General features: G+C 35.3%; 1 protein-coding gene across 7 annotated transcripts in view; it reads left to right on the top strand.

Annotated features, from left to right (window-relative positions):
- NBEA (neurobeachin) overlaps window positions 1-24,267 on the top strand; it is a 513,742-nt gene that overhangs the window by 103,463 nt on the left and 386,012 nt on the right. For all 7 annotated transcript variants that reach the window (XM_087756962.1, XM_087756961.1, XM_087756957.1 and 4 more), the window contains exons 6-8: window positions 5,519-5,645; window positions 14,384-14,503; window positions 20,953-21,099. In XM_087756962.1, the coding sequence (XP_087613088.1) occupies window positions 5,519-5,645; window positions 14,384-14,503; window positions 20,953-21,099 (394 nt within the window). The remainder of the gene's footprint in view (window positions 1-5,518; window positions 5,646-14,383; window positions 14,504-20,952; window positions 21,100-24,267) is intronic.

The raw sequence follows: 24,267 nt of genomic DNA, 5'->3' as shown, positions 1-24,267 counted from the left end.
ACCACTGATGACAGTGCTTTTAGTCCAGCAGTTCAGTTAGTTTTCAGACCACCTCACCGTCCACTTATGTACCTCATCTTCATTAGTTTGTCACTGAGGTTATTACAATGTTGAAAGGTCTTGCTAGAAAGTCACGATCAACATCCACAGCTTTCCTCTCCATCCTCCAAGTCAGTCATCTCATTGTAAAAGGCTATCAGTTTGATTGAGGATGATTTCCAATTTGTAAATCTATGCTGACTATTCCCAATCACCTTCTTAGGTATGATGCAGGCTTTAAGTGAGTGCAGAAAGAAGTGGCCAGAGGCCTTTCTGGTGGGAGAGAACCATTATATCAGCTTCACCATGATGTGAAAACTAATGCTTAAAAATGGAAAAGGGAAGGAAAGAAATGCTTTCCTATTTGCCAAATGTGAGGGAAAACTGCTACTGTTCTGTAATTAGCTAAATGTTAAGTGCTGCTTCAAGAACTGTAAGCCAATTTTTTTTTTAAATAATTTTAATTGTCTCTGAGGATGATGTTGGACAGCTGCTAAGTGACAGTCTATTAATATTTGTGTATTGGAACAGTATTGTACCAATTACCAATTACAAAATGAGTGTGACAACCCTGGAAGAAAATTAGAAGTCTTTGACATTTGTGTGGATGATAAATAACAATAAGGAGAAAGCTTTGTTGCAGAGCAGTCAGGTTCAAATTGTAAGATTCAGAATTCTATAGCACAAATTTTAGTAAAAGCAAACCAGCATCATATACCTAACAGTGAATAGTGGGCGCCATGCTTACAGAATTAGTAGTTATGTATTAGAAAGCAGTAATTACAGAAGGATGTTAAGGGTTATTGTAGGTAACCAACTGACCATGAACTGCTTTCTCATTGCTCTAGCTGAAAGTGCTAATGTGATCTTTTCAAGGACAGTCTGAGCAAACAGAGAAGAGAGTAAAGGTGATGTGATCACTTCCTGAAGTCTTGGCAAAAGCAGTACTGGTATACCATTTACAGTTAAGAATTGCGACTTCTTTTAAGAGACGATGGAAAAAATTGGTACTATTCAGAGAACACTCTGGAGTGAACTGTGCTCTGGAAAACACATTTTATAGTGAAACCTTCCAAGAAATAAAAAAAAAGTGATGAAATTAAGGATGCTCTTGACTTCTGTTTTCAGAATTTATGCAAAATCTGATGTTGATGGATTGTTTAATCTGAGATCTAGTGGGTAGACAGCGAAATAGGAAAATTCAAACTTTTAGACACACAATACTATGGTCACTTTAACTATCACAATTATAATAAAACACAGTATAATAATTATAATCACAGTTTAATAGATGGTTGGAAATGTTTCCTCAAAAATGAGGTATAGATTCGTTGTCATAAAGACAGTGTGAATTTAGATGTTTAGAGATAACCTTAAGCGTGCTCAGCTGGGAAGTCTCCATCCTCTAAATCTATAGTTTTTTCTGCTAAAAAAGGAATTGGGGTGACATTACTTCTAAGTAAGGCCTGCAATTAGATAAAACAAATCCAGATATTAAGATTGATTTTTTGACGGTTTTTTTGTGGGGCTTTTTTTTTAAGAGATGTTTTCTTTCAAATTGTGTATTGGGCTCTGTAAAAGAATTAGAGGGTGAACTGAGGCTGCATTGTCATAATTGTTGCTTGTTGTCCTTAAAACATACAAGTGCTTCCACAACCATTTAATGGAAGAATGGCTAAAACTTCTGAAAGAGTGTTCTAAATTTTATTTTTACTGATGTAGGGACAAGAAAAAAACAAAAGCAAAAATGCCACAAAGCAAGCCCTCTAGACTTTTCAGTCCTTTTCTAGAGCTAATAGTAGAGATAATGCAGAACAGTTGCCAAAGCACATAATGGAATTCCAAAGTTGGTAGAAAAGAAACCGTTTGTTTTTTTTTTCCTTCAGGCAAGAATGAATTAATATCTTCTCAATCTCACTACTATGATCATATGTTAAATTGCTCATAAAATCCTAAGTTAAAGAAACTGTAATCACTAAACAGTTTCACCAATAGATGGAAGAATTCTTACCTGCTATTGAAGTGTAATAACATCCAGTAGCTGCTTTGAGAAACTGGCTGAAATGAAACATAACTATAAGGTTTTTACGAACGATCTATAGTAAAATTGTATACCAGCTGCTATGGGAGGTAGTTAAAGGCTCATAAAACCACATGGGTGTTGACAGTACTGCTCTTGTTGTCTCTGTGCATTTCATCTTTGGATGTGGGAAATTCTGCATGTGTAAGTAATTGGTAAGAGAATTTCTGTGCAGTATCCTAGAGACCAGTCCTAACCTACTTTACCTTTGGCAAGAAATAAAACATGAGTATTAACATAATCTGTATATTATAATGTTGAGGTAAGCAGAGAACGTATTTGAGTTCTCAGTTTCTCAACTACTGTTGTATTAGAATGCTAATTCATTTGGGAAAACAAAAGTAAAATCTTGGCTAAGCTTCATGTTTAGAAAATCATTCATTCTATTCCAAGGTGAAGAGTCCTGCTAAGAAATGAGCTATTTTTTCATTATTTCATTGCTTTCTTGTCTTCATATGGTGAACTCCAGGAAGTTACATATGTAAGGATAATTGAGTGTTTCACATTTCAGGAATAGTCTGGTTTGACCATAATGGTGACAAAATCAGCCTGGTAACTGGGGAGGTTAGAAAAGGGAAAAAATAAGGTGTAGATATTTCTTCAAGAGCCATTCTTTTTGTTTCTTTTTTTTTATTTTTTAACAGGGTGTTCTCAGTGTATGACAAAATGCTTACTAGCTCCTGTTCAAAGTAATAGGATGCATTTTACACAATTTTAATAATGTTTTATCAGGTAAAAATGTGATGGTATTTACAATGATTGGCTGTTGGTAATTAAAAAAAAAAAATTTGACATCTCTAATCAAATAATACTACACCATATGTCAGAACATAGTGAATCTGTGTATTTTTTTCAATATCCTTCAGAATAGGAGTCTGTTAGCCAAAACCATTTTAGCTTGTAGAGATGACTTATGTTGCTGAGAAACAAATTTGGCATTGCGAGAGATTCAACTACCTGCTGAAAAGTTCTTTGAATGGCATAAAGCCCCAAGGAGGTAAATCGAAGTCTCAAACTAGGCCACAACACATTCAGTTGTTCTTATTGCAAAAGATGTATTTTAAGGTTTTTAACCTTCATGTAATTGTACAACATTTACTACTGTGGTCGTGCAGGTTATTTGTGTATATGGGTAATGCAGGTTATATACGTATATGAGTAATATTCTCCCATGAAGCTGTTGACTGTTCCTTTTGTTGTGGGGTATAACTGCCTATGGGGTCATTGTGGAAGCTAGATCACTGAAATGATCGATGTTAAAAATAGTCTTCAAAAGACTCAGGGGAATGGCAGTGTTATAAATTGACTTCACTGTTGAGGTCAATGGTGATGGACAGTATGTATTCTTTCTCTTTACTCTTAGGTTGTATCTTAGGTTTATTTAGAGAGGATTTTTTAGGTTTATTAAAAAAAGTGCCCTTTTTTTGCAAGGAGGGTTGTGTGGAAGCCTGTACAAAGGGCTGTGGCAGGGATTAATGCTCCTTTCAAGTGCAGCAACTTGAGGGGAGAGAGAATTGTGTATGACGTATAGAGGCAGATAAAATAATGAGGAAACCACAGCCTGAATTTGGAAAAATAAAGCTTCTGCAGCACCTTAACAAGTTGCTAAAGGGAAAGAGCAAACCAAGGCATGCCTCAAGGCCAACAGAACCACCTTGAAGATCAGGGATCATGAGGCATAGTATGCTGCAACTCATAAGATGACTGAAATCAAGACTAGAAGTAAGGACCTCTGTGAAAGGACCCTTTAGGGTGGAAAAGAGTTGTCTATAGATGTTATTAGTCTGTTCTGTTTAGCCTGATCACTGTTTTTCACATTTAGTAGAAATATTCTAATTAATTATAACAAAAGTGGCTTTCTAGAATTTCAGAATTTGATTGTGTCTTTTTGACCTCCTTTAAAAATTCCTGGCCACCTCAGGGTCTACTCACACCACCTATCTTGTGAGGTGTTTATTTTTTTCAGAAGGTCATGGTTTATTGGCTGTATTTTTGACAGTGAGGAAAGAGGAAAATCTGATTCTCTCCTTCATTAATGTACACATACAGATTTAACTGTAAGTTTCTGAAGATGGAATTAGGTCTATAACTGCAATTTTTCTGCATATTAAAATCAAGATTGTATTTGTGTAGTAGGGCAGACAAAAGATGTAGAATTTCAGCAGTTATTAAGTAAGATGAAATCTGAACTTAGTATTTGCATATGACTTTCACCTCTTCATGTTACTATGAAAAACCTAGTAAAAGTGTTTGATGAAAGCGTTACAACAATGAAACCATTTAAAACATCATTATTGTAATAATATGAAATTATTTTACAGGTCGCCTACATTAAGGAAATGAGAAACTGTTAATTAGTGGGCTACAGGAGTATATACAAATGTTCAAAATTAGTAGTGTCTTTTTTTCTTACACTTGCAAAGCTTCATTTCAGAATTTATGGATTAAGTTCATCATTTAGACCTTGTATTTCAGCCATTGGTTATTTTTATAACCTGATTGTTAACACGTTTTAAAAAAAAAGACTAAAAGCTGTATAAGGTCTGCTCCATATTAATAATAGCAGTCTTCTCTTTATTGTATTTATCTTTTCAGAAGGGAATAAGTGACATACATAGCTGTAGATATGGATGTACCTTTTTAAAAATGCTCTGTGTAATGTCATTCATGAATTTCCACCAGCTACCTTTGCAAAATGTTTTTGAAGGAGTCCAGAATTTCTCTTTACAATGCTTTTGATTTCAAATATAAGTAGAGAAATGTATGAGTTTTCTGCATTATCTGTCTTTATGATATTTGTCACAAGAAAGCTGGAAGCCCTTACTAAACTTTGTTAAAATTGTAATCCTTTATCAATTTGACAAATGAAAATAAATCCACAACTCAGATGACTAAAACTTCATAGATCATTAGCCTAACTAAATCATAAATCTTGAAAAAGAAATAATTCTTGTGCATAGTAATTACCTTGAATCCAAGTTTGTATGTCATACCAGCCACATTGTTCTCTGAACCCTGTAAAATTGCAAGGCATCTCACGTTTGTTCTGTGATGGATTTTTCTTTACAACTTAAATCAGATGTGTTATTTTAAATGATGATGAATTAGGAAAATGAGGGGAAAACCTGATAGATACAATATTTACTATCTTGGATTTCTGTAAAGGAAAAACAAAAGAGTACAGATTTTTAGAATGTAGCTTGGAATCAAGTAAGTGATGAAGGTTAGTAGCTCCCCCCCAAAGAAATGGTGGGGAGAGAAGATGCAAAGGAAATTAAGTTCACCGTTTGACATACTAATTTATTTTCTTTCTCATGGCAATTTAAAGTAATATTTGGACCATTTTATTATACAATAATTCCCCTTTTTCCAATTTCATTAGTAATTCTTTCTTTTCAGTTTCCGCACTAGCAAAGGTGTTGGATATTCTGCTCATTTTGTTGGCAACTGCTTAATAGTTACATCATTGAAGTCAAAAGGCAAAGGTTTCCAGCACTGTGTGAAGTACGACTTTCAGCCACGCAAGGTAAGCAAAGTGGTATTTACAATAAAGAATAACATTGAAAATGTGACAAAGTGCATCTGGGAAGAAGGGCTAAAATCCCTTTAGTGCCATAGTGTTACTAATAATTACTTATTTATAAGTAACTTCTCTGATGGTCATGCAAAGTTTTATGTCAGTTACAGACCAGAATCAATTGAAGAAAAATATAATAATTTATAAAGTAACACTTCTATAAAGTCAACTTGTTTTTAAAAATACTGCTTAATTAGCTTCATATAGAGAAGAATTTTGAGTATTTGTAAAGTGGTTGTGTTTTATTTTTAAAAGGTCGTCATTCTATTTCTGAACATTCTGTACTTGGTAACTTTGGTGCCAATGTCTGGAACAATTTTGCTGGCAATGCTAGAGTTTTGTTATCTGTTGGTGAGGGATATAAACACTGAACTTTCTTTTATGTCAGTGCTGTTTTGGGATTTCTCATTTTTCATAGTAAATCTTGATTATTCCTCTAGATCATATTAATGTGTTCATTTCTACTATATGCCTAGTAGTCCTAGGAGAACAATGATTCTGCTGGTTTCAATATTTCAGTTAGTTGACTGAAGCATTGACTTTTCCGTACAGTGAGCATTATGTGTTTGTCATTGATAGCCTTGTATATATTTTGCTGTGAAGCTCATTTCTTTTTTTATGGCCTTAGAATTTGTATATTGAATTTCAGTGCTTGTTTTATTTTGAGAAACCAGTCTCTTAGGCAGTGAATGCTATTGTTCACTCATCAGCTTTATATTCTACTATTTTTCTTGGTATGTATTTGTGATTCAAAATCACTGGTTCTAATTCTGTTATGTAGCTTTGAGGTCATTTGTGTTTTTTTTAAAACACAGTAATGTCTTTTTCTAGCATATTACTCAGGGATGTATAAAGCCTTATAAACACATATCTGCTGAGTGTATTGAAAAGAATCAATTCTGTTTTGCAAATTTTATTTAATTTTATAGCCAGAAAAGAGTTTTGACGACAGTTCAGTTTTCTTTTAAAGTAGCATATCTGATGCTACTGATAAACACTCAACCTAGGAACAAATGGAATTAACTTTTGGATTATGTTATTGATAACTAGCTTTTGGAGTCTGGCTGATCATTTCTTGTTGATGAAAAGGCAGTCTTTCATATTTTAGCAAGATATTATTTTGATAATTTTTTTTATGAATGACTAGTTTCCTTCATGCCACCCCTGGAAAATTTCAGCTCTTGCTATTCTACTTTAAGTTGTTAATTCTGAAATAATAATACATGTATATATCACGATATGAATATCAGTTTCAAATCATAATCTGCTGATCTGCTGCAATATGTCGAAATATAATTTCCATGCCAATTTTATATTTCTCAAAGATTGTGCTTCATACACTTTCGGTCATATGTCAAATTTATAAAGTATTTGACATAAATCTTCTAGAATATATTTGCAAGTGGTTTCATATGGTGTATTTTTTCCATTAATAACTTGTGTGTACATGTATGTGGGAAGGTCCATAACATAATGGAGGAAAGAAAACCTGTCGAATACAATTCCTGGCTCTAACAAGTCAAAACATATTCTATTTAACATGTAGATTGATTTTTTTCATCTTATTTAGGTATTACATTGGTTCCACTCTGCAAGTGCTGAATGTGTAGATATGTATTAAAAAAAAGTGTAGCCATTTGCAAAGCAGCTTGCTGTCTAAATGCTAACTTGAGAAGTGTGATTTTTGTCATCAAGATACACTATTTTCCAGCCATTTGCTTACAGATGTAGGCATTTCAGCAATAGCTCTTGCCAGAAACATCATCCTCATTAAACTTCTGAATAATGTTTTTTAAAAATTTTTGTTGAATCACAGTAAAATTATATATTCAAGCAACCTGGTCACAAGCTTTATGTAGGCAGATCAGAAAGACTCGATGTTTATGTGAAGATCTTCCCACTGTTAACTATGTCATATGACACCATTCACAGAATAGTATGTAATCTTAATTTAAAACTTTAAGAGGTGTTAAGTGGCTTGTTTACATTTTAATTAGTGTATTTTAACAACATTATAAAAGCATGTATATATAAAAATACATGGAGAAATTTGGTCATCATATCCCCAAATAGAAAATGTGGGTGTAGTGTAACAGACTGATCTCTCAACAGAGTTAAACTAGCTTGGGCAGTGTTGTGTTTAATATGTCTATAATGTTTTTTGGGACTCCAAAGTGAAATTTTTGTGTATTAGTAACGCCTCATAATTGTCACTCCCTTGAGTTCTAACCTCAGCATCAATCCTTGTAAAAGTATGAACAGGAAAGCACTGTAGTCAAGAGCAAACAGCTTTTTTTTGGTGTTTTTAATCCTGAACCCCTTTACTAATTGTAGTATAGACTGAAATAAGTTCCACATTTTGGAAATACTTAGTGTCTGATGCTTCATCTCTCTGATTGTACTGTGCTATGGAATAGGAATTTACTCAGCAGTTGGTGATTAAGCTCGAAAGATTTCAGCAGTATAAAAAATTGAGAGGCTGTTATCTGAAGTAGCTTTGAGTACTACCTAAGGAAGCTCTTGTTATAGCAGAGAAGCATGGTCTTGGTGCATTTTTGAATAAGTGATATAGGGAAGGAGACTGTAGGATGAACTTAAAAGAAAATTGTATTACTGACTTTGAACTTTTTTTTAAAAAAAGGGAATTTTTCAACTAAAAGTTGAAGAAAAATTGTGTGTGAGATTATACAGCTTGGTTTGTTTCATTGTGTAGTAGTAAAGTCCTAAAAAACATGTCCTCAGATACAGAATAGGGGAGAAATCAACAAAACGGCTGTACAACATCAGCAAAGAACATTCCCATAAATGAGACATAGATAATAGGAAATTATGAGACATACATATATTCTTGCCTCTACATATCTAGAAAAATAAAAGAGAAACTGGAATGTCTATTTTACATGAGGCTATTGACATAATAGAAGTATCAGAAGCTTTGTTGACTTGACTGTCAGTGGGCACTCATTTCAAATTGTGCTTACAGTTACAAGTGACAGTGGGGAAGGTCTTGCCAATAGACAAGTGATGACCTGTATTAAAGACTTAACCTAATCAGATAAATAAGTTCAATGTAACAATAAAAGAGTTTCTGTGCACTGAAAATCACTAACTAAGAAGGAAAACCATCCTATTCAGATTAAATTGTTGGCCACATGACAAGGATGGTTATAGCATCCGTGATGAACTGTGGAAGATCAGAAAGCATACTAAGATAAAGAAGCTTACATTACTTTGCTATAGACTGGGTGGCATCTTACTGGGACAAGAGTTCAAACTTTTAAATACCGGAAGCATTTGGATTTATTTATTTTTGAAACTTTTAGAGAGCTCAGAGGTTAACTCTTGCATGACTATGTCTTGAATAATGCAGAATATGCTTGGATATGCAGGATTTGCTGTATTTATTTTTAAAGGAACTTCAAAAAACTGCCTTCACTTAAAAAAAAAAAAAGGAGGAGCAGTTAAAAAGTGGAGGTGTTGTTTGACAGTGCTAGAAAAATTGCTTAAATGCAAAGATACAAAAGGCTAAGAGCAAATATACCATTAGTCCAAAAAATCCAATAGAAAGTTTAAAAGCTCCTCACAATGTACCTGAGCACAGATGAATAGCAGAGACCATTGTAAGTAAAAAGAAGTTGTTCAGAAAGTAGAAGTTGTATCAACATAAAGAATACTTAGAAAAGTATGTTATAACAAATGATATGTAAAATAAGACAATTCAATTTTTTTTCCAGTCCATACGGGCAATTAGATGACTAAGGCTTAATAGGAACCCTTAAAGAATATAGCATCATAACAAAAAAGCTAAATGAATTAATTGCATCATTGTTTACTACAAGACGAGCCAACGGGGATGAGTCAGAGGAAGTGTCTCAAATTGAAATGTCAGCAGTATAGAAATCAATATAAGAGATAGTAATTAATTCCCAGGACCTCACAGTAGGCACCCCCAAGTTCCTAAGAAATGTGAACATGAAATTTGCCAAACTTTAAATTGTGGAATGTAATCTATTTTGTCAAACAAATGGGTGGTGGAAAATTATACAAATTTTAGAAAAAGGTTTTGCTGATATTTAGAATAACATATTAGCATGCCTGATTTCTTAACCATCAAAATGGGGTAGAAGTTATAAAAATGGAAAGGAAGGATTAGAAAACACATAGATAAACATATTGGGGACAAAACAATGCAATATTGCACTGGAAGTCTTGTCCTCCACTTCTGTTGAACTATTTGAAGGATTCTTACTGTGGGTAAGAACAGGTTTGTGAGCCAGTTGATACACGCTATGTGGATTCCCCAAGAACTTTAGGCATTATGCTCCTCTGAAAGCCTTAAAGAAATTATACTATCATGCAATAAGAGAATTTATATTCATTAAAATACAGGGACGGAAGGTTATGAATCAAGTGAGCAAGCAGGAATCTCAGAAGGACCTTTATTTTCCTGTCGATAAGAATGCATTATGAACTTAACTCGGTGGAGTTTGTCATCCTCTGTTTTAGGAACTAGCTTTGAAAACCTATGTTGCTGATTTTATCTAGAGTGATACTAGTGACAAATATGACACAAAGAGTAAACCATTTTTTAATACTTGAATACTTCCCTGGCTAAAAAGAAATTACAGTTTAAGATGTAAATTTAGTTAATTCAAGTACAGGAGGCAAAAGAGCAATTTTTTTCCTGGATCAATTGTGATAACAAGCTGGGATAGACTCTGTGCATGCACGTGTGTATGCACATGTATTCAAGTAAAGAAAAGCTCAGTGTTTTTTGTAGAGCTTGCCTTGTGGGTCAGAATAACAGACATAGGTAGTGCTCTGACACAGTGGCAATGCTAAAGATTCAAAAAAGTTGCATGGAAGAAAGGAGACTTGGACTAAAAGAAGCTGCATGTGCATAAATGAGGGTTAACGTGGGGAAAAAAAATCATAAAAGCTAGATTATATCATTTTCCTGAAGTTTGACATGGATACCAAAGCTCTCCCAAGACAGCATTGCCCGTTTTAGTTCCTTATAGGCTCTGTGGTCAGTGTTTCAACAAGAGTAACGAACTATTTATTTCTAAATGAATGAGTCATCTGTTAAGCTTAAGCTACACACAGGGAGAGCCTTACAAACTGATATGTTGTCAGAAATGCTCTTAAAGCACTGTAAAAGAAAAAGCACAGATAGAAGATAAATGGATAAAACTTGGGGTTTATGATTGTCAGCTGGTTTCTGCTACAAAAGTGTCAGAACTGGAAATATGAGTAAATAGCTATAAAAGATACAACTTTGAATAGTGCTATTGCAAAGAACACCTGCCGTTGGGGTGAAAGTTTTTTAAATCATCCTCAGTTAGTGGAGATTATTGGTAAATTAACCTTTGAAGGAAAGAGGACAAGGGAATTTTTCTTCTAAGAGATTTATGTTAGGTGGTGTGGAAGCTTTGGAAAAGAAGTGTTAAAAGCAGAGCTCTAGTCATGTGGTTTGCACTTAGTTTCTGATTAGCATAGTTACCAGTTAAGCTTCTAGACTTTGAGTTATGAATATTTTGTTGAATTTATGGTGGGTGTTCCTTTCTGAAATAGAATCTGCCTACAAAATGGGGAACAACATTTGCTTATTGAGTTGTGGGGAGTTTTTTTGATTTTTTTGGCGGGGGCTGGTGGCCTAGAAAAAATACTTTGTTCATGGTTGCTTGAAAAAAAGAAAAATTAGACTGGCCACATGTGACTTCAGCAGCCAAAGCTGTAGCAGTACATCCTTAATCTATTATTGCCCAATAAATCTCTTTACTTGGATATGCAAGAAGTGAGATACGCTTATGTACTGTTGTATGATGAGTAGGGTTTTTTTCCCCCTTCTGTTAATTGTAGGTTTTAAGGAGGGAAAAATGAAAAAATATTTTTAAAGACCTGGAAACAGATGTGGAAAAATATGTGCATTCTAATATATATAGATATTGTAGATATGTAACAGAATACAGCTCAATTTGAGGACTACTGCAATGATTATTGTCAAAATGGTGAATGGAGTCAAATCCAGTTGGTGGCCGGTCACAAGTGGTGTTCCCCAGGGCTCAGCGTTGGGGCCGGTCCTGTTGAATATCTTCATTGATGATCTGGATGAGGGGATTGAGTGCACCCTCAGTAAGTTTGCAGACAACACCAAGCTGGGTGGAAGTGTCGATCTGCTGGAGTGTAGGAAGGCCCTACAGAGGGACCTGCACAGGCTGGATCATTGGGCAGGGGCCAACTGTATGAGATTCAACAAGGCTAAGTGCCAGGTCCTGCACTTCGGTCACAACAACCCCATGCAACCCTACAGGCTGGGGGAGGAGTGGCTGGAAAGCTGCCCTGCAGAAAAGGACCTGGGGGTGTTGGTTGACAGCTGGCTGAACATGAGCCAGCAGTGTGCCCAGGTGGCCAAGAAGACCAATGGCATCCTCTCTTGTATCAGGAATAGTGTGGCCAGCAGGACCAGGGAGGGGATAGTGCCCCTGTACTCGGCACTGGTGAGGCCGCACCTCGAGTACTGTGTTCAGTTTTGGGCCCCTCACTACAAGAAAGACATTGAGGTGCTGGAGCATGTCCAGAGAAGGGCAACGAAGCTGGTGAAGGGTCTGGAGCACAAGTCTTCTGAGCAGCGGCTGAGGGAGCTGGTGTTGTTTAGCCTGGAGAAGAGGAGACTGAGGGGAGACCTTGTCGCACTCTACAACTCCCTGAAAGGAGGTTGTAGCGAGGTGGGGGTCAGTCTCTTCTCCCTAGTAACAACGAATAGGATGAGAGGAAATGGCCTCAAGCTGCGCCAGGAGAAGTTTAGGTTGGATATTAGGAGAAACTTCTTCACTGAAAGGGCAGTCAGGCACTGGAACAGGCTGCCCAGGGAAGTGGTTGAGTCTTCATCCCTGGAGGTATTTAAAAGACGGCTAGACATGGTGCTCGAGGACATGGTTTAGTGGTGGACTTGGCAGTGCTAGGTTAATGGTTGGACTCGATGATCTTAAGGGTCTTTTCCAACCTTAATGATTCTATGATTCTATGAAAATATTTTTTGCTACATACTTTTTTAATTTTTAATTCTGTGCGCTGTCTGATTTCAAAATCAACATGTGGAAACTTTTTGCTTTCATTTTCTCTGATACCGAGGCAGATTTTTGTCTAGTAGGCTCTGTATCTACTTACCCCAGCTCAGGGAGAGAGTCACCAAGTGACTTATTAAAATTATGCCCCAAGGGATGCAGAAGTTCTCTGCTTTGAAAAAAAAGAGACTTAGCTGCACATAGAAATCAAAAGATAATAATTGAAACAGATACCAAGAAAGGGAAGACAAGTAAATTGTAAATTATTATTCCAAATTATTAAAATATGGAATGGTGTTTTTGAGGCAGATGAGCTGACTTTTTCACAGAATCAATAAGACTGGAAAGGGACATGTTGAGACAGCCTAGTCTCACCCCCTGTTCAAAGAAAGGACACCTAGATCAGGTTGCTCTGGATGTTGTCCGGTCAGGTTTTTAATGTCTCCAAGCAAGGAGACTCCACAGTTTCTCTGAGCAACCTGTGCTAGTGTTTGACTATCCGTACTGCTTACTGCCACCCTTCTTACATATGTTTAAATGGAGTTTCCTATATTTCAGTTTGTGCCCATTGCCTCTTGCCCTGTCACTGGATACTAGTGAGAAATCTCTGGCTCAATCTTCTTTATCCCCTGCCCATCAAGTATTTATACACATGGATAAGATCCCCCTGAGCCTTCTCTTCTCCAAGCTCATATCTCAGCCTGTCCTCATCAGAGGCTTCAACCACTTAATCATCTTTGTGGCCCTTTCTGGACTTTCTCCAGTATATCTATTTTTGTCTGGTTTGTATATATTTTGAAATAATACAGACACACGTTATAGTTAAGTATGAATTGATTTGCAGATCTTAAAGATTAAATTTCCATTCCTAGCCTTAGATGAGTTTAAAAGTTTGGTTTTAAAGGAAACTTAAGGTTTTCTTCTTGAAAACCTTTCTTCTTTCTTTCTTCTTTCTTCATCACGGACATAATTATTTCTGTTGAACAGATTATTTGAAAGATCACCATAGTTGTACTTGGAAGCATTTTTACTGTGATGCTTTCTCTGTTTGATTATATAATTCATTTTTAATAATATGACAGTTGCCCCAGAATTGGTGGAATGGTAAAGAATAGAAGAAAATCATATAAAACAATCAGGATGACATCTTAAACTGGGCTGTAAAATTTGCTGTTGTGAATTTTTTCCTTTTATTTAATAATTTCTGACAGAGACCTATGTTGAAAAGGCAGAGACATGCAATAGAAATTTGTTAAGGTAAGTGCACAGAGAACTGGATTTCCCATCAGAACTCAGTTGTGTTTTGTGGTACAACGTATAGTGTTTAAATTAAATGACACACTCAGAAATGTAAGTGTATTCAGCTTTTTAAATGTTTGTATGCATTTTTGGCTCTAATCCCATAAAGGGATGCAGGTAGGTATATCATTACATTTAGTCACGGTGCTACTGACTGGACTTGAAGTTCCACCGACTTGGCTTCTAATTTTACTAGTTTGCAAGGATTCATCTGTTTGTATAACTTGACGAGACTGATCACTTATTTTGATGCCGTTCATTAACTTTATGTTTTATACCACAAAAACTGCCACTATATACTGATTTTCCATGTCTTTGCAGTGGTACATGATAAGCATTGTACACATCTATAATCGATGGAGAAACAGTGAAATACGATGTTACGTGAATGGTCAGCTGGTATCCTATGGTGACATGGCCTGGCATGTTAACACCAATGATGTAAGATTTTATTTTTTTCCTTTCTCATAGCTTTTCATTTTAAAGTAAATTGAAAAAGAAAATAAAGTACTATATTTTCTCTAGATCTTTGCAAATTTTCAATCTTCTTTTAAATTTCTCCTTTAATCTATTTTTCTTAGTTATGTACTTAATAAAATATAGTATTATTGATTTTATGTATTAATATTTTTTAGAATATTGGGACTTTTTTTGTCTGTATTTTGCATAGCTATTTTAATGAAATTTTCAGAGATTTTGTTTGGAGAGACTGTTATAGCTAATATTTTTAATATGTGATACCATATAGAGGACACTGATAACAATGACTAAAAGCTTTTTCCATAGGAAAATGTGGTCGAGTTACAGATTTTACAGATTTAGCTTGAGAAAAGTCCTTAAGAAAAACTGATTCATTCTACCAAAGGACTATGTATACTGCCAATGTATACAAAAGTACTCATTTTTGTATCACATCATTGAGTTCTGTGTTGGATTCAGGAGAAGATATTTGTTCATGGTGAAAAGATTTCTGTGCTTCTTGTGTTACTGAACGTTAAATTTTAAGTAGTTTTTTTAATTGCAGTAGAACTGAGTAGCCTGAACTCTGATCAGAGTCATATTGTTTTAAGCACTGTGTAAATATAGTAAGAAATAATTTCTTCTGTGCAGAGTTTACAGTTTTAAACCAACAAGATAGATAGATAGATAGACAAAAAGTAAAAGCTAGAAAACAGAAGCATGGAGAAGTGTCAAGAGATTTATAGTATTAAGCAAAGTCTGAAGTCTTACATCTGTCTCCCAGTGACAAATATATTTTGCCTTTTATTGTTTGACTTGACATTAGTAAATAGGCAGTTGATAAATATTAAAAATGCTGTGCTAAGTCTTATGGTATTTATATTTAATTAATATTGTAGCAAGTACAAATTAACTGCTACAAAATTTCATCCCTGAAATACTGAGCGATTTTCTTGGTTAGTAAACTTTTACAGATTGATGTCCTCCATTATTGGCCATCCAAACCAGTTGAAAGATATTGAGAGATGTACAGTTGCAAAGCATTAGTCAGCTCAGAGCAAAGACAGAGTGATCTTGCATCTGCTTGTCCCACAGGCAGAAACCAGTCATTTTTACCTGGAGAAGATTGCATGTATACCTGTATAATTGGACTGAGTTCAAATTAACAGTGTATTCTTACAGGAAATGCAGCTGTTTTCATATTTTTTTCGTATTTAAACCCTTTTAATGAAATCTATATAAGTGACAAATTTTTTTTTTTGTCTGTGCTCTCTTTTTGTACCTTCTACTTTGGAAGGTTTGAGAGTCTACGCCTAATGATGCAGAAAATAGACACTCTTTCTGGCCCAAAGTTTTGGATGGGGAAGGCAGACAAATGATTCTCTTGTGCTTTGCCTTCAGCTAAAGCTATGCTAGATTTTCAGAGGTGCTTGATTCATCAGCTTGCTGCACTTTTGTTACTTCTTATTTATAATATAATTCTCAGTTGTTTCTGATTGCCTGTAAAGGATAAGGAAGCTCTTTTGTACTTAAGGAAATTAGCTGTCTTTTGCTAAATTCTAGAGGCAAAGTTGGATTTGAAAGGGGGAGTTTAAATATTGCATGTTAATTAAAGTAGGAGGGCTCTGCTTGCCAAAGCTTCTGATCATCATTGTTTTCTTGGTAGCATTTCTACTTGCAAGAAAAGGCAAGCCTTTCAGTTTTTGCAAAGCATGGTTTCTCCTTGGTAATACAAACATTTTTGTGATAGGTGAGAATGTGATGATTGAAAAGTCAGCTGAGGTCTCAGAGGATCTGGGCTGAGTTACTAGTTATATGGTGTGGGGATCTGTAATCCTTAATGATAAATGCTTAGCAGGAAAAGCTGCTCCTTCTCTTCATATTTTCTTCACAGTATTTCTTCCTTTCTACTTTCGCATGCAAAGTACAGAAGTACAGTCTTTTCTTAAGGTGGGATTGGTTTACCAAACTTTAGATGTTTTGATATAGGTCTTTTAAGTTTCTGCTAAGGTTTTACTTTGTCTGCTGGAGAATAGACCAAGATATGAAATACACTAGTTATCATTAGCTCCCTATTTTTTAATAACAAAAATCTGTTATATCAGAAGTAGGAAACAGAATAGAAAGTAGAAGAAATTCAGGAAAGATGTATGAATGCAACTGTGTAAAAAGCATAGAAAGGAAAATAGGGGAGTGCGTACATAGGCTCCTTAGTGCTATTATACATTAGCTAGAAGAGAAGCTCTTGTTTTAACTGTATTAGAACTTTCTTGTTTCATATGAAGGTTGAGTTGTTAAAAGTATTCTCTTGAACAGTCTTGAGCAATTATCCACCTTATTTATTAACTTCTACCTTTATACCCTTCCACTTGGATATAATTTTAGTCTCCCGCAAGATGAAAAAAAATACCTTACCATAATAGCTTTGGGGAAAAAGAAAAAACTATGCAAGTCAGTCAGTCATTCTTCTTTCTTTACATCATATATTGTGCCTAACTATTTATGTAGATTATAGTGATAGATTTAACAGTACAGGTTGTGAAAACAGGTAGTGAAAATTGAGAAAGGGAAAGAAGCTGCATATTGATGACTAAGTGCATCTTACTCTTTTCAGTAATTTCTTATACAAGAACTTTGTAAGATAATTGAGATGTAGTGTTTAAAGCACTAAATATAATGAAAACAAGATTTTTCAGTTACTTACTGTGTCAAAGCTACCACTGAACAAAATGCATTATGACTAATTTTTTTTTCTAGATTAATAAAACATTCATTAGATTTGCGTTATTGAGTTTAAGATTAAGGGACTGAGTTGAATTTGTTTGGTTGTGTTTTTTTTTTTAAGCATAGGTTTTGTCTTGGTAGAGACTGTGAAATTATTTTATTTCATTTTTTCCCAGATTGATCTTGCATTACAATTCTCTCATACTTTTATGACATTTTTTTTGATATCTGACATTTACCTCTTGTATCCAAACAAGAAATGAAGAACATCTCAGTCTACAATTTTCATATGTACCCTGTAAGACACTGAAATAAAGATGCAGATAACAAAAGGGGTGAAAGTTTAAAAAATATGCTGTTTTCAATTTTTAATGTTTTTTTTCTTGTATTTCTTCTAATTCATTCTTATTTATACACAGCTATGAATTCACTGGCTTCTTAACTGTTTCTATAATATGTCCAGCAAGATATAGGATATTACATGAAGTAATCATTAAGGCTTCACATCCATATTCTTCACAAATATATGTTGTCTTAATAGATGTGTTTTCATCTAGGGATTTGCAAAATGTGTCAAAACTCTAAATCACTCAAACCTTCTTCAAGATTTTTCATTTTATTGAGGGGACCTCCATGTATTAAAATGTTGCACAATGTTCAGCCCGAATGTTAGAGGGAAGATATGACTGTGGATGAAAAAGGGGAAGACACTGTAAACTTCTTTGTTTAGCTGTTTCTATTGTGAATGCTGCTGATACACTGTTTCCATAGAGCCATTTTTGGATCCGACTTCATTATTACTGTTCAATGAAATATAAAAACCATAGCAATGCTGAGATTCATTGTGTTAGGGTGCTACACAAGATACAGTAGCTAGTGGTAAGTAACTCATTGAGTTTATATTCCAAGGAGTAAATATAGCTAGAGATTATGACAAAAAGACGAAGTGAAATGCATGACAGGGTATAAAAAAATCAAATGTGTGCAATTGCTAGTTGGTCAGTAGTCATGATCAGCTCCCTATACCTTATGGAGTTCATTATTTATAAGAGATCAAATAGACTTTGACATGGAAGTTAAATTGGAAGTTTGGCTATTACAGCTGTTAGATTAGGAATTTTCCCTGGTTATGGGAAATAACATGAGAGATAAACACCTCTTCAAGGTGTAGAATATGGCAACACTGAGGTTTGGTGGAAGATTTTTGTTCAGATACCTGGATGAAGATAAACTTGATGATGTCCTGACATCTTTCACAGAACTTTGCATTTCCATTGTAAGATAAAGAAACTGTAGAAGGATTTAAAAAGTTGACATAAGTGGTGAAAAGCCAACAGGTTGATGACATCAGTAGCACTTGGGCTGCATTTGAAAGACGGTTTATAAGCATCAAGAATATTGAGGATAAAGTTATGTACTTAAGTAACAAGATCCATAAGTCCCAAGAGTTTAATTTTTGATGTAAATAAAATAGGAGGATTTGGACCAAGGCACTGAATGAAGCAGATCTGTCAGTCACCTCATCTTGGGGTCATTAATGGCATACTAACAGGGTTGTACAGAAATAGGCAAACAAACCTGGATCAGTTGGTGTCTGTCAGGTTTAAAACTGTGGAAATGTGAGATAGTTGGAGGAAGACTGAATGAGGTATGACTATTGGGTGCTGATTTTTAAATCAATCAATGAATCAATGAATCAATCAAGTTTACAGATTGTTTGGCATCTGGAACAGAAGTGAATAAAAATTACCAGAAGATCAGGAGTCAGCCCAATTAAAAATAATGGAAACACCTAACCCTGAGTGAAGCACCAGAAAATGGGAAAGCATAATCTGGAAAGAATGAAAGAGACAACTGGAAATTACAGGTTAACAGGCTTAGAATGTAATTATATCTAAAACTCAGAATCAATTGAGAGCTGCAATGGCTGTTGTACAATTAATGATAACTAGAAGAATCCAGGAAAATACCCTTGTAATAGGCACGAATGTATGTCTCAGAATTTCTTAAGTATAAACTAGGAAAAAACGTGGCATCAGTAACTTGGATATATTCCTCAAATAACCATTAAAAATGGAAATTGCTCAACGTGAATTGACTTAACACTTTCTGACAATAATGGCGCAGGTGTCAGTAAAGCCTTCAAGGCTAAGCAAGACTTTAATGAATCAGAATCATAGAATGGTTTGGCTTGGAAGGGACCTTAAAGATCATCTAGTTCCAATCCCCCTGCCGTGGTCAGGGACACCATCCACTAAACCAGGTTGCTCAAACTGAACTGAAAATTGTTAGGAAGTTTCACGATTAGATTTACCAGTAGTCAAAGTGGTCTCATAGCCCATCTTTTGCACTGTGCATCCTGGATATGACTTTGTGAATCAATTTTGATGTATGTTTTTTCTGAAGTTTTTTAGTTTTGTCCAAGAAAATTATAAAAAAATTTAGAAATTCCAAGGGAAAAAAAATTAGAAGAGGTATTTTGTCAAAAGAAGGATAAATCAGAGATAAAATCCTGGATACTTCTTACATCACCTCATTGCAAAGTGAGCTCCAGATCTTTGACTTCCTCCTAACTCTTTAGATGGAGTCCCCTTTTCCTTTTTAATAGTTTATCCACCTAGATCTGTTGCTGTAGCAGTTCACCATATTTCATTCCATTCTCCAGACTGACAAAAGTTTTTCTTAGGTAAAACTCAGCAGCTGAGCAAGATGAAAAAGCAGGCTTCCTAATGCAGATTGTACTGGTTTGCTGGTGCAGCTCAAAAAGTGAGGCCTGATCCTTGTCTCCATGAAATAAAGTACACGTGACTCAAGGAAGCTGAGAGAACAGCTTTGCAAAGATCCTTGTGCTTCCTGTTGTGCTTGATCCTTGTTGTCCTCTTGTGCTACGTCTTGTTTTCCAGTTTCCTAGATATTTATTCTAGACAGTTAAATTCTAAACTTTGTTTCATCTGAAAGCCTTTTTTCTTGGAAGCACCAGAAGAACTTAACCTAATTCTTGCAAAATTTAAATTGAAAAAAAAAAAAAACCAACACAAAAAACCACTTTAAATGTGAAACAATAGGAAATGGACAGATGGAGAACTGCAGAAAGTCTTTGTGCAGAGGGCTAGTTGTTGGAAGGAGGAATGGAAAATAACAACTCTTGTGACTGTGGAAGAAGACACAAGAGGATTTTAAGGTCAAACCAAATCATTTTAGGCCATGATCATAGAGGAAGACTGTGCACCAGTTGCAAACTAGAAAAATTCATACTTTTCTTTTTCTGCTAGAGATGTTTAGCTCTGTTAGCACAAGAGTGAAAGAGTAGTGCATTTCAGCATGTGTTAGCAGTGGGAGTTCTGATTATAATTACAACGAACTTCAAGGCTTTCATATTTCCTAGAAGGCAATAGAGAAGGTTATTTGGTACTTGAATGTACTGTTCTAATTTTCTCTGTTGTATGTTGAACAATTAATAAAAAACAAATCCTAGCAGCCAGTCATAACAACATTGTAGTACTGACCTGTAAAACAATTAATGCTATGATATACAAAATGAAGTTGTTCACTACAGGGAACTGGGTACTGAAGTAATAAATGGTTGATTTATTTTCTTAATTACAGTCTCCCTTTATTTTTTTTGCTTCAGTAGCTGTACATGAATATCATTTCATTGTATAGTTTGTATGACTAAACTTCATTAACATTGCTTCTTTCCAATACAGAGCTATGATAAATGTTTTCTTGGCTCTTCGGAGACTGCTGATGCTAATAGAGTGTTCTGTGGCCAGCTTGGAGCAGTGTATGTATTCACTGAAGCACTCAACCCAGCACAGATTTTTGCAATACATCAGTTAGGACCTGGATATAAGGTAATAATTGATCTTAAAAAACTTAAAACTGGAAAAAGAAAGTAATTGATAGATATAGTTGGAAGATATGTATGCATGTAGATATGCCTCTTAGGATCATGTAAAGCTATGTGATTCGTTTTCAGCAAAAGAAGAATATCTCTTTAACTATCCTAACTAACCTTAATTTCCAACAGCTTTTTGAAAGATGCAAGTTGTTTCTTTGAAGTATAGCTGAAGCATGTTTGTATGTGAAATTTATGATTTTGGGTCATAACCAGATTAGAGCAATTTTGTATTTGGTGTACTGAATGCCAGGGGAATCACTTTCTTATCTATTGTTTGTGTTTACAACCTGAGTTAAGGCAGATTAACATTCAACAAGGCATAATAAACCAATTCTGTTCAAATGCACGATTTCAAACAGTTCTGCTGAAGCAAAAATTGAGCTTTTTACTCATTCTTTGCCAGTGACATTTAGGGGACAGTTTGGACAAATTAATGGTGCATGCATAAACTTGGATCTCTAGTATGAACAGTCACTTGTGTCTTGGAATGGCTGTGTATAGTATTATTTTGTCAAGAAAAACAACACATACTTTGCAGAAGTCTGCAGAAACTGGCTAGTGGAGAAGGCTTGAAAATGAATCTAACCCTAGTTAAACACTACTGAATTTCTACCATCAATTATTCCCAAATTTTCTTTTTCTGATTTGTGAAATTTGCGGTATCATCTGAAGTAGACTTTCAGGTTTTTAATATGTATCATATACTCTGAAAATAAAAACTTTTAAAAATAACAAGTAAAAATCAACATTTAGATTCTAATAATATTAATTGGGTGTGCTGAAAATGATTGCTCTAAATCATTTGATGACAGCTAACACTCGAATGACAGTGATAGCTGAAAATATCTTTTATGGTATGTATATAGCGTGAAGAGCCAAATATATGTCAAGGTTACTTGAAGAAGAGGAAGTCTGTTGCATATGGTTGATGGTTAAAACCTGCCTTGAAACTAAAAATGTTCAGTCGGTCAAGAGAAGTGTATCACCTGTTGTCCTGGTTTCAGCTGGGATAGAGCTAATTTTCTTCTTAGTAGCTGGTACAGTGCTGTGTTTTGGATTTAGGATGAGAATAATGTTGATAGCACACTGATATTTTGGTTCTTGCTGAGTAGAGTTTGCACTAGTCAAGGACTTTTCAGCTTCCCACGCTGTGTGAGGTGCACAAGAAGCTGGGAATGAGCATAGCCAGGACAGCTGACCCAGACTGGCCAAAGGGCTATTCCATACCATATGACATCATGCTCAGTATATAAGCTGGGGGAAGAAGAAGGAAGGGGGGGGACATTCAGAGTGATGGCATTTGTCTTCCCAAGTAACTGTTATGAGTGATGGAGCCCTGCTTTCCTAAGGATGGCTGAACACCTGCCTGCCAATGGGAAGTAATGAATGAATTCCCTGTTTTGCTTTGCTTGTGCATGCGGCTTTTGCTTTACCTATTAAACTGTCTTTATCTCAGCCCACGAGTTTTCTCACTTTTACTCTTCTGCTTCTCTCCCCCATCCCACCAGGGGGGGAATGAGCGAGCGGCTGTGTGGGGCTTAGTTGCCTGCTGGGATTAAACCATGCCACCTGTGCAAACAAGGAGTATTTTATTCCAAACTTAATACTGTATTTTGTTTGAACAAATATTTCTGCAAATGTTTTTTTGGTCATACAAAAGAAAGTAATATAACCTTATACTTCTTAATAATAAATGTAGTAAATCTTTATGAGTTCATTAAGTTCCTGGATTTGCAGCAGTATACTGAAGTGATATCAAATAGGAATAACGCTTTCATTTGTTACAAGAAGTGAAAATTATTATGTAATTTTTTTAAGTGTTGAAGGGGTTCATAAGGCGTACACGCTTTCATGCTAAACGACGTTTCCAGTAGTTACTGCGCTAACCTTATTACAGTGTTGTCAAATTACCTTGCTTGATTCATAGGCTTCCCTTAAACTACATTTCTTCACACCTGTAGCTTCTTCCTGATTTTTGTAAAATGTCAGTTAGATAAAATTTAATACTTTGGGGATATTATTCTTTGCTATATCATGTTTTTAGGTATAGATCACATTCCCAGCACAGTTAATGCCTCCTTCCTCTCTAAAGTTTTTTCCTTACTTGTCTAAGAATCTGAAAGTATATTTTACTAATAGCAGTTAAAAAAGCAAGTTCCTAGAGAAGGACCCTAGAAATAACACAATTTCTTTCTTTAACTTCCTTATTTCCAAAAAAACAGAACCCTTTTTTCTCACCTTCTTCCAACCCAAGGTCTACCCACAACCAAAAAAAGGAACCATGTCCTGTAATTTAGAGATCTCAGGGCACTGATTGTGGCATTCACTCCAAGCTTGCCTCTTGTATGTCTCAGCTAAGTTCATTTCTGTAAATTCTTTCAGATTCTGTGTGGGTGCAAAGGTCCATCAGTTCAGAACACGTCAGTATGGTATTTCATAGTCCAGGAGAGCATCAATTGACATGTAGCTCAAATTGCTGGACATTAGAGATCACATTCTTGCTCTTACCTAACTTGCTGGTGCAAACTGGCCTTTCAGAAACTTTTCTTAAGTAGTTCGCTACATGTCCTGCTCATTGTAATTGTTGGTACTGTCAGACAGCTGGGAGAATCAACTGTTCAACTTTTCCAAAGGAGCAACTATTCTAGATGCATTGTGAACCCCAGTTGTGCCAAAGCTTTTCTCCCAAAGGAGGATTATTCAAAATACTGGAGAATTTTTGTAGAATATCTCCATACAGATGTTTTTATCTTTCCTGTGACTCTCTGTGGTAGTTCCTTTGATTTACATTTCTTGCTTTAGTCCGCTATATCCCAGAATTCTGATTCTTTAGGGAAAATGCCCATCCTTTATTTAGTACTCTACCTGCTTTGTTCATGACAAGTGACTATGATTTTGTCTCTCATTCAGCTACCCTCACAATCATTCATAAGGTCCTTAGTCTACAATGACTGCAATTAAAAGCTCTGGAATACAGAAAAATCTGCATTCTCTACCAACATACCAGAGCTCAAGACAGTGCAGTAGGCAAACATCTGTGAGTATATGTAGTATGCAATGTTGCAAAAACACCAAAGCCACAAAGTTCAGGAAAAGGCAGATCTTGATCTACAAAGAAAAG

This window comes from Nipponia nippon, unplaced genomic scaffold (genome assembly GCF_047370975.1).
Source record: "Nipponia nippon isolate SJK-2023a ecotype South Korea unplaced genomic scaffold, ASM4737097v1 scaffold_2, whole genome shotgun sequence".
NCBI lineage: Eukaryota > Metazoa > Chordata > Aves > Pelecaniformes > Threskiornithidae > Nipponia > Nipponia nippon.
Note: the sequence above shows the minus strand (reverse complement) of the source record. Positions and strands in the feature narration are given on the sequence as shown.